General features: G+C 38.4%; 1 protein-coding gene across 2 annotated transcripts; it reads right to left on the bottom strand.

Moving 5' to 3' along the window:
- Nucleotides 1-7,187: 7,187 nt before the first annotated feature.
- LOC137722580 (CBL-interacting protein kinase 2-like) lies at nt 7,188-10,266 on the bottom strand. 2 transcript variants are annotated; one of them, XM_068461617.1, is made up of 2 exons: nt 10,109-10,266; nt 7,188-9,416 (listed from the first exon to the last, which is right to left on the bottom strand). In XM_068461617.1, the coding sequence occupies exon 2, from the start codon at nt 9,085-9,087 to the stop codon at nt 7,606-7,608; it is 1,482 nt and encodes a 493-aa protein (XP_068317718.1). In that variant the 5' UTR covers nt 9,088-9,416; nt 10,109-10,266; the 3' UTR covers nt 7,188-7,605. The 2 variants fall into 2 exon arrangements, with proteins under 2 accessions (XP_068317718.1, XP_068317719.1); XM_068461618.1 differs by having other exon boundaries at nt 7,188-9,396; nt 10,109-10,222.
- Between the last annotated feature and the right edge of the window lie 930 nt (nt 10,267-11,196).

Here is an 11,196-nt window from a genome sequence, read left to right as displayed (position 1 = left end):
TAGAGATGAATCTGCTAAAGATTATCTCTATCTTTACCTTGATTGACTTCTTATGCATCAATTTCAGTGGACAAATACCTACAGAAATGGGAGATTTTGAATCACTACATATCTTTAACTTGTCTAAAAACACTTTCACAAGTGAAATCCCATCGTCATTGGGCAACATGCGGAATCTCAAATCCTTAAACCTGTCACATAACAAGTTGAGCGGGAAAATTCCACCGTAGTTGGCAAACCTTAGTTTCCTTTCATTCATGAATCTGTTAAACAACCAACTGGTCGGCATAATCCCAACTGGCACTCAGTTCTCAACATTTCCAAGTACCTCATTTACAGGTAACAAAGGACTATGAGGGCCACCATTGACGGTAGACAACAAAACAGGATTGTCACCACCACCACCATCAAATGGAAGCCATTAAAATTTTAGAGATGAGATTAATTGGGATGTTATAAGTGTCGAAATTGGATTTGCATTGGCTTTGCAATTGCCATTGGGTCACTTGCGTTCTGCAAGAGATGGAGTCAATGGTATTACAAATCAATGTATAACATCCTCGTTAAGATATTCCCTCAACTTGAAGAGAAATTTGGTCCTCATCGAAGACATGTCCACATCAATCAAAGGTGGGGACGCTGAGTGAAGCTGAAGTGAGAAAGGTTTAGCATTTAAGAGTTTGGGTTTGAGATGGGATGAGAAAGTGGTGAGGTTAAAGTAGGATTGATATTACGTATTTATGGTGATTGAGAAATTGTGCATGGGTGATGAATTAGTATGTAAACATTGTAATCTTAGAGATATGCATGTGTGATATGTGATATGTGATGAATATGTGTGTGAACAATCTAATTATAAAGATATAAGTAGAGTGTGAACAATAATCACGGCTGATCAATCACTAATCATGCATAATTATGTACATGAACTAATCCTCTAAGTCTTTCTGGTAAAGTATTAGCTTACCTTTATTAGTTAGGGTAAATTACAAAAAACTACCTTAACTATTTGTGTCATGACACTTTCATACCTCATCTTTTAAAATTGACAATGTCATACCTCATCTTACGAATCTGTGCCAATGTCAGACCTCCGTTAGTTTTTCTGTTAACTTCTCCATTAAGTGCTGACGTGACTAGAGACAGGACCCATTTTTATTAAAAAAGTAATTAAATATTAAAAAATTAAAAACAAAAAACAAAAAACCAAAAAAGACCCATTGACCCTTGTCCCCCCTTCCCAGATCCATTTCTCTCCCATCCAACCCTCTCTCTCTCCTCTCTCTATCTATCTCTCTCTCTCTCTCTCTCTCTCTCTCTCTCCCTGCAACTTACATCCCTAAAATCCCAAAACCCAGAAACCCTTCCCACTCATCCCTCCTCCAACCTTTCTCTCTGATCCCATCGACGACAACCCTACATTTGTCATTAAATCCAGTGATGACAACCACGACCCACAATCGCCCTCAAATCCTAACTCTAGCCACAACCTTCACAATAACATTCATTTCTCCTCTTTGCCCCCGAAGTCTGCCCCTCTGGCACCTCGCTCACCTCTGTTACTCTTCCATGTCTGCTTTAACTAAAACCAAGCCTGCTTCGCCGTGGGGATGAACCACGGGTTCCGGATTTACAACTGCTACTCGTTCTGTGAACTCTTCCGCCGCGACTTCCACAACGAGGGTGGAATCGACGTCATCGAGATACTATTTTGTTGAGATGATCATGAACCCCAAGGGGTTGTGCATGGTGTCGCAGGTGGCGGGGTCGCTGGTGTGCCCTGGCCTGTAGAAGGGGCAGGTTAAGGTGGAGCATTACAGGTCAGGTGGGAAGAGTTTCTAGGTTTTGGGATTTTAGGGATGCATGTTACAGGGAGAAAGAAGAAAGAGAGGCGAGAGAGAGAGAAATAAGGTTGGGTGGGAGAAAAGGGGATTTGGGGAGGGAGGACACGGGTTGATGGGTTTTTTTGGTTTTTTGTATTTTTTTTTAATTTTTTAATATTTAATTAATTTTTTAATAAAAAAAGGGGTCCCGTTTCTAGCCACGTTAGCACTTAATAGAGAAGTTAACAGAAAAATTGACGGAGGTTTGACATTGGCACAAATTCGTAAGATGAGGTATGACATTGTCAATTTTAAAAGATGAGGTATGAAAATGTCGTGACACCAATAATTGAGGTAGTTTTTTTTGTCATTTACCCTATTAGTTATTATCCAGCTAATATTCCCGTTAGATTTTTATCATTCTCAATAATCAAGAGCTTTGGAATCGTAGTATAATATAGCTAGTCTTAATTAGAGTTGCAGTACGTACTTATTAGAGGTGACAAATAGGTTAGTCCATCTTGGCCAATTTATTTAAAATCGGCCCATATGTGTTGTACTGTGCTTAGGTCGATCCACTTAATAAACAGGGCGGGCCAACCCAATTTATTTCAAAAACACAGTTCTAGTGACCAAATATGCTTGCTTTTATTACTGATTACCTAATTAATATTCACGTTAGATTATTATCATTCTCGATAATCAAGAGTCTTATTAGTTTTCTAGCTTCCACGACTCTAACCGACAAACCAACTACGCCATTGTCGAGTTCACCTACCAGCAATTCACCTGCATTTCCCCGTCGCCTCCCGTCAGCGAGCTTAAGGCTTGGGTTGGGCAGTTCCACGGTGGCGGTGGCATTAGGTGCCAGAGAATCCCTCCGGTCAAGTTGGACATCCCACTTGGCTCGTCCATGGCCACAAACCCTTCTCTAGCTGCAATGGCCAGAATGTCTGTGCAGGGCACCACGTCAGGGGCAAGCATCCTAGAGCTTGAACTAGTAACATCGACAAGTTGGAATCAGCAGAGCGAATGTTTACTGGGAGGGGTACCCTTCTCTTCTTCCATGGTGGGAGAGTTGTCCAACAAGATGGAGCCATCGCAACCTTGCACTAAGCAATCGAGGAAGTGCATGTGGAGTAGGGAGGCTCCAAGTTGAGCCCCCTTGCAACAATCTTTTGGACGATTAGGTGGATGATAGAGGTGGCTCAGGGGTAAGTGTGTTGGTAAAAGGGCGAGGACAATGAGAGATGTAGCACTTGCAATGTATGGGTAGGGAAGTAGGGATATGAGGAAGAGGAGAGAAATGGTGGTGAAGAAAACTCTGTTTTCTATTAGAAAGAAAATAAAGGAATCTGGAAGTGAAGCTGAAGTGAGAAGGGTTCAGCGTCTAGGAGTTTAGGTTTAAAATGGGATGAGAAAAGTGGTGAGGTTATAAAGGATTGATATTACATATTTATGGTGATGAGAAAATATGCATGGGTGATGAATCAGTATGTGAACACTGTAATCTTGTAGCTGTGCATGGGTGATATGTGATAGCACTGATAGGTGATGAATATGTGTGTGAACACGCTAATTATATAGATATAATTAGAGTGTGAACAATGATTATGCTGATCCATTATTAATCATGCATAATTATGTGCATGAACTATTCCTCTAAGTCTTCCCGATAAAGTATAATACTAGAATATTGTTTTCGTCCCATTGTGTATTTTCCCTTTAAACTTGGTGATCTCTCAATTTATGAAGAATAAGATTATCTGGCAATCTCACTACAAATCATCTTTTAAAATCGTACTCTTCTCCCATATATGATAGTTAATCTGGTTTTGTATTTGGAGTCAAGTCTACTTTCAGTCTATATATAGAATTGGGCTACATGCTTGTGGATCAGATCAAATCAAATCAAATGTGAAGAAGTTGGGTTATATGTTTGGTGATTTAATTGGGCTTTTGGTATGTTTACTAGTATAATTTGTTCCAATAACACAATTCTAGTGATCAAATATTGGCTTACCTTTATTACTCAGGGCCAACATCTTCTCCATCGCCGCCACAAAGTCTTCCTGGAATGCTGAACTGTTCCTACTGTAGCGCAAGACCGGCTCCTCCACCCCCCCCCCCCCGACACTATGCCTGACAACCGATATGAAACGATACGAAATTAACGGGTTATCGAGTTGACACAATAATGAATCGGATCATTATCGGGTAATCCGATAAGCAAATATTACATATGGGTAACCCAATACACGATAAGCAAAATATTAATTTAATATTTTATACTCTTAAAAATACTATAATAATTATATACTTTATATTATATATATATATATATATACATATTAAATATATTAAATTAAATTTTGAAATTTTGAAAAATGAGGTAATATATTTTTATAGGTAAAATACTATTGTTTTATTTCTTTTCATAATTATTTTGGTGAACTTCTCATTATTTGAATGGTTTATAATATTTAGTTTTTCTATACGTAATTTATGCAGAAGAGAGTTTTGACGTGGAAAACCTTACTGAAAACATTATCAACATAACTCTTGACAACAATAGATCAAGCCAAAATTCCAATACAATTTCCCCATGATGATTGATGAAAATTGAAGAATTTTGTAAAAGGAATAACAAGCAAGCTTTGAGTTTCATTGGTAAGGTTTTAACTTCTGAGAAATGCTTCACAACCTTGAAAAGAAAAACTCCTTCATTTTTCATATCCTTGCACATTTGATATTTTGTAGTAGACTAATAGTGTATTGTTGCTTTTTTATTAGGCTCTTATTTTGGAGTGTAGATGTAGTACTTAACGACAAATGTGTTTTTATCTTTTGAAGTAATATTTATGTGGCAATGTAGTATGTGCAAATTTAAGAAAAAATATACATTTTTCTTAATCGGTCAGGTCATTTTACCTATTGGGTAAAGTGACCTAACCTGTTAAGTACCCATTATGATAACGGGTATGACACAACATAACCCGTTAAGATAACATATGTTATATAAAAAAGACACGAAACACAGAAAACACAACTCATTTGCCAAGCCTACCCGATGCATTTCCGCCCTCATTGCCAAAGAATGCCTGGTCCATCTGGAACAAGTCTTTTCGCTCGACGAGGTTGCCATAATAGGTGATGTTGATGAGTTGGGGCTCTGAGGGTCAATGACTACCACTGTGACGTCGCCCCCGATTGATGGATAGGCAAACTGCATCTTTGCCATATACTGACGGTCCATGTTGCTATCATTGTTGTAGATAAGATCCTGGAAGAACCAGCAGCTCGCCCTTCCGATGGTGTAAGAGCTAGACAAGGCCATCATCTCTACCGCAATGAAGCTTTTGGCGACGAACTTTTGCTTAAGTTTGGTAAGAGGGGAATCCGGGCCAGACAGTTCCTTGGTAGTGGTGGCATTGGGTGTCAGAGAATCCTTCTAGTCAAGCTGGACGTCCCAAGTTAGCCTGCCCACGGCTATGACCTCTTTTGTAGCTACCACAGCCAGAATGTACGTGCAGGACACGATGCCCGAGTAGACATCCTCGAGCTCAAACTTTGCTGTATCGACAACCTGAAATCCGTGGAGTGAATCAGGAGGGGTGTTTTTCTCTCATTCCTTGGTAGAGGTGTCATCTAGCAAGATGGAGTCATCACAGCCCTGCACGAAGCAGTCGTATAAGTGCATTCGGTGCAGGGAGAATATGAGTCGAGCCTCTTCGATGACGGCTTTTCGAATGACTCGGCGAATGATGGAGGTGGGTTGGGGCAAGTGTGCTAGTAAAAGGTCGAGGACAAGGGGAGATACAACATTGTATGGGTGAGGAAGTAGGGATAGAAGAATGAGGAAGATAGAAATGGTGGTGAGGAAGACTTTGTTTTCCATTGGAAAAGAAAACATAGAAATCTGGAAATGAAGCTGAATTGAGAAGGGTTTAGCTTTAGGAGTTTGGGTTTGAAATGAGATGAGAAAAGTGGGTGAGGTTAAAGGAGGATTGAGATATTGTATTTATGGTGATTGAGAAGCTGTGCATGGATGATGAATCTGTATGTGAACAATGAGCATGGCTGATCAATCACAAATCATGCATAATTATGTACATGAACTCATCCTCCAAGTCTTCTCGATAGAGTATAATATTAGAATATTGATCTCATCCAATTGTGTATGTTTTCCTTTAAACTTGATCATCTCTCAATTTGGGAGGGAATAAGATTATCTGGCAATCCCACTATAAATCATTTTTTTCAAAGGGGTGTGATATCAACACACCCCTTTATTAATTTTTGTCCTTTATTTTTTATTTTTTCAATTAATTCAATTAGAAGGCCAAAAATTAAGAGAGTGTGTGAGAAGTAAAAAAGGGTGTGTGGATAGCACACCCCTTTTTCAAATCCTATTCTTCTCCTGTATATAGAATTGGGCTGTGTGCTTGTGGATCAAATAAAATCTCATCAAGTTGGGCTGTATTTGCTGTTTCCAATTGGGCTTTTGGTCTGTTGGTTTCAGTAGTCCAATCCAATGTGAAGAAGTCGAATATATAGTCTTGCTGGCTCAGTTATCTCATTGGACCCATATTTTTCAATTTATTTAATCAATTTCTAAAATATATTCTTTTAGTATTTTTCACATATTTTTATCTTTAATTTCTACTTTAATTTTTCATTTTTTTTTGCACCCCTTTTTTTTTTTAAAAAAAAAAAAACTTTAATTTGTACACCATAATTTTAAATCTTGATATGTACCCATATTAAACTAATTTGTACCAATGTTCTTTTAGTTTTAATTCATACCTAATTAGTTCCAAGTCCATGAGTTGCTGATCATGGAGCACTTGGTGCACAAAACGGCACACATGTTGTGCGTTAACAAGCTATTGACTTGCGGGTTTGCTAGTTGAGGGAGTACTTCCCCATAATTTCTTATTTCTCTTACTGGAGGGAGTTCTCTGTCTTCCCCAGGCTGCACGCCCGTTGAATCGGCCTCCGCTGCATCAGTTGGGTGGGTTAGTGTTGGAGCTGCCATAGAGTCATGTCGTCTTTGGATGTGAGGACGCCTGGTAGATCGGGTCCCCAGCCTCAATGCATGAGAAGTATTGGGGTCGACCACTAACTCGGCAGTGGCCTTTTGGTGCCGTTAGTCGCCTGGGTGAGGTTGGGTATCCCTTCTGCCGGGTCACTCAACCCGAAGCAGAGGCAAAATGGCAACCACTAGTAATTAACCGAGATGACATCTGTTTGAAAAAAAAAAAAAAAAACAATAATTTCTACAAATTTAATTTCTTTCCTACACATTTATTTACTTTTACTGCAAATTATATTACTTTCCTACAAATTTAGTTTATTTCCTATAAATTTCATTTCTTTTCTACTATTTTCACAATATTACCTATTCCCTATTTTCACAATCTTATCTATTCACAAATCCTACAAATATTCATAAATCTTACAAGTATTCATAAACATTCACCAATATTCATGTCCAAATAAATCATAAAAATCACTATACTCACTATTTTCACAAACCACCTAAACCCACCACCACCACCCCCTAAGCCACCTAAACCCACACCATCCCCGTCCCCCTAAACCACCTAAACCCACCGCCGTAGGAAAAGTAATCAAATGTAGAAAATAGCAATTTTATTACATGAATCCTCAAGCCTCCACACTCAGTTTAAGAAAAACTAATGTTTCTCAATACTAGACCAACAAGGTTCATATCATCACATACTACTATCAAATCCACTACCATTTTTTTATTCGATTATTACGAATCCTGGGGTGAGACTGCATGCACTGGGAGTGCCAGAGAAGGCTGTTGCTCTTGCTTCCCTTGCTGTGGCGGTTCTTGCTTCCCTACATGTTCTTGTCCCTGCGGCAGCTCCTGCACTAGTTGTGGTGGCTCTTCTTCTTGTTGCTGCTGCTGCTGCTCCTCCCCTTGCCAAGTCCAAACAATGTCCTTCAGAGCTGGTCTGATATCTTTCTTAATGACCTTCTGATACTCCAATGTATCTCCACTAGACTTCTTCACTTCCACCAGATGAAAAGTCGGGGTGATTTCAAATATCTCGGTGTCAATGCTCAGCACCCCCTTCCTGCCTTCCGTGGACCCTTCCATTTTCAACAATCCTCCATCCCGCTTCTTTATTTTTAGATTCAGACGCTTGGCAATGTCCTCCAGCTTAGAGATGATGGTGGAGGCCATTTTGTTGGATGTAAACCGCACTTCCTTTTTCTGGTCTGTCTGCTCAAACAATCCAGACAAGTCAAAGCCTGCGGAGTAGGAGATGATATCAAACGCGTTCAAGTTAGACGGCTTTGATAATTCTTGCTTTGACTCGACAGAAGAATTGCTGTCTTCATTTGGTCCAAAAATTGCATCAACATCCAGAGGGGATGGCTCCTTCATTGGTATCTCAGCAATTTCCGGCTTTTGGACCAAACCCTTGCGGAACCAAGAACTCTGCATAATCTTGGCAATGGATATCCGAGTATTTGGATTGGGGTCCATGATCTTTGACAGCAAACTGCGTACTTCCGGTGAAAACCAGTTAGGAAATTTGAACTCGCCCTTACCAATCTTCTTATACATCTCCATCAGATTTGAATCATGAAATGGGAGATAGCCAGCCAATAGAACATACAATACCACTCCACAAGACCAAATGTCAGCTTTGGCACCATCATATCCTTTCCTGTTTATTACTTCTGGAGCAACGTATGCAGGGGTTCCACAAGTTGTATGAAGCAAACCATCTTGCCACTTAGATTCACCAAGGGCACTCAATCCGAAATCTGAAACCTTTAGATCCTCATTCTCATCCAAAAGTAGGTTTTCTGGTTTCAAATCTCGGTGGCAGACTCCTCGACTATGGCAGTAATCAACAGCACTGATGAGCTGCTGAAAATATTTCCTAGCAACATCCTCCTTTAGCTTGCCTTCGGAAACCTTGTTGAAGAGCTCACCGCCTTTGACATACTCCATGACAAAGTAAATCTTGGTTTTGCTGGCCATTACCTCATAAAGCTCCACAACATTCGGGTGTTTAATCAGTCGCATGACAGAAATTTCTCGCTTAATCTGATCAATCATTCCGACCTTCAAGATCCTCTCTTTATCAATTATCTTAATCGCCACACTCATGCCGGTTTTAAGATTCCTTGCATGATGAACCTTGGCAAAGGTTCCTTGGCCTAGTATTCGCCCCAATTCATACCGCTGCATCAACACACTCCCTTTGTTTTCCATTTCCGGCTAACTATTCTTGTACACAGCAGAAGCTACTTCTACCCGATAGCGTAATATATAATACAGAAACTATATTCTCAAGAATTTAAAAGTTCAACCATCTTCATAGACATCATGTTTCGACAAGATGTGCCCGCCTATATTTCTCACTGAAGTAGGCACTTGAGCGTAGAATCTGAACTCACTGCGAGTTTTTTCAGTCTCATCATTGATAAGCAAGGGCAGCTCAAACAAAGCTACAACCTCATCGATAAGAGATGGCGAATTCTCAACCTTGAAGCACATCTTTCAGCATTCCCTGGCTTTCGTCTTTGATAACCCAGAGAAAACTGAAAAAGATGACTTAGCTCAAACTCAAAGGGATACAAAACAAGGTAGCAAGCAGTCAAAGAGCGAAACTTGCCAACAACAAATATAAAGTGCTTTAAAACCGTTGAAAGTGTTTTTAATAAAAATATTTTTGGAATCAATTCTTAGTAAAAGTGCAAGTAAATAAGTGCTTTTGTAACCTAAAATTATTTTCACTAAAAGCGTTTTCAAAAATTTTAAAAGCACTTGCTAACGAGTTCTAAATTCAGTGCATAAGTTGCAGCAAATTTCGAAAATAATGCGTAGTTTTCTGTATCTTTCATATTCGAAAGCTGTGAACTTCATCATCTATTTCAGCAATTTATAAAATAATTTGAAGGTTTTAATTTATTTCAACTTCTAGTAGGTAAACAATTCAGCAGCATAATTACTTCTTAAATTCAAGATATTCAATTAAAACTCATCCAAAAAGAAACAGGGAAAAACAACCCATTTCCCAGCTTCAAATTTCCAAGATTTCAGCATCTCAACAAGGGAAAATAAAAGAAAAACTCAAATTTCTAGGCAATCAAACAGGAAACAGATTATAAATAATATAAAAATATAAAAAAATTAAAAAACTGCACCTAAAAATAAACAAAATTGAAAAATTCACACTTGACAGAACCAACAAATAGAATTAAAGAACCGAATAAAAAGATTCGAACTTTACCTTGGAATTAGAGGTAGAAATTCTCTCCCAGTTGGAAAGAATGAAGAACAGAATTTTGGTTTGCTTTTTGGATTCAAAGCAAGATAAAGAAAAGCGAAAAGAAAACCCAAATGGCTGCAGTGGTGTGTGGCTATCCTTTATACGCTGTGCCTAACGCGCCAACGCCAACCAATAAATTTCCGAATTTTTTCTCACTCGTATTTTTTGGCTTCTTGTTTGCATCAGATCACAGCACTCCGCACTCACTGTTCATGGACATAAATACAAAGGCGCTACCTTTTTTCCTTAAATTATTTTCCAAATTTTAAATAAAGTATTCGTAAAATTAGTATAATATCTGTTTTGTTTTGCTAACTCCATGCGTTTTTGTTAAACGGAAGCCATAATAACAGGAAATGGATCCACCACCTTAATGTTCCGAACTTACAGATTCACAAATTTGAGCCAAATTTGATATTTCTCATTAACTCATTTCGTTGATCCACTTCATACAAGTCAACGACTCTGATTTCTTTTCGCACAAATGTGTAGCCCAAATTTACGGATCTCTAGGCATCGGACACTAAGGTTCGGAGTAGACCCAATTCCATAATAATAGTCATCATTTGCTTACCTTAAGTGCTTGTTTAATAAATAATAATGCTTTTGTGAGAAGGAATTTGTTGGCTGAGTGTTTTGTTGAAAGTTTCATTGTTAGAGGTAGAATCATGCTCGTTTGTAACTACATCTACAAATTGCTATAGTTTATATGAAAAAAAATTAAGAAGCGGCTCATTTGGAAATGCTTTTAAAATGAATGAAACCGTTTTACAAAAAATGTTTTTAGGTTCTAAAAACACTTGAAATGCTTTCTTTTTCATAATTCATTTGCATTTTAAGTAAGAATTGGAAGTGCTTTTAAAATTGGTAAAATGCTTTTGATGAAAATATTTTTAGAACAAATCATTGGAAAATATGCAAGTGAATCTTTAAAAAACCTAACAAGAAACACATAACTAAGGTTTTTTCAAGGAACACTTCAGGTTCTTTTCGGTTTCAAAAATATTTTCAGTTGTTTTGAAAACACTTCTAAACGACTCTTAAGTGTC

Source organism: Pyrus communis, chromosome 17, assembly GCF_963583255.1.
Source record: "Pyrus communis chromosome 17, drPyrComm1.1, whole genome shotgun sequence".
Lineage (NCBI taxonomy): Eukaryota > Viridiplantae > Streptophyta > Magnoliopsida > Rosales > Rosaceae > Pyrus > Pyrus communis.
The sequence above is the reverse complement of the archived record's forward strand: the minus strand, read 5'-3'. Positions and strand labels throughout refer to the sequence as shown.

Excerpts from the sequence above, each read along its gene's own strand:
- LOC137722580 (XM_068461617.1), bottom strand. The coding sequence starts at position 9,087 with ATGGAAAACAAAGGGAGTGTGTTGATGCAGCGGTATGAATTGGGGCGA.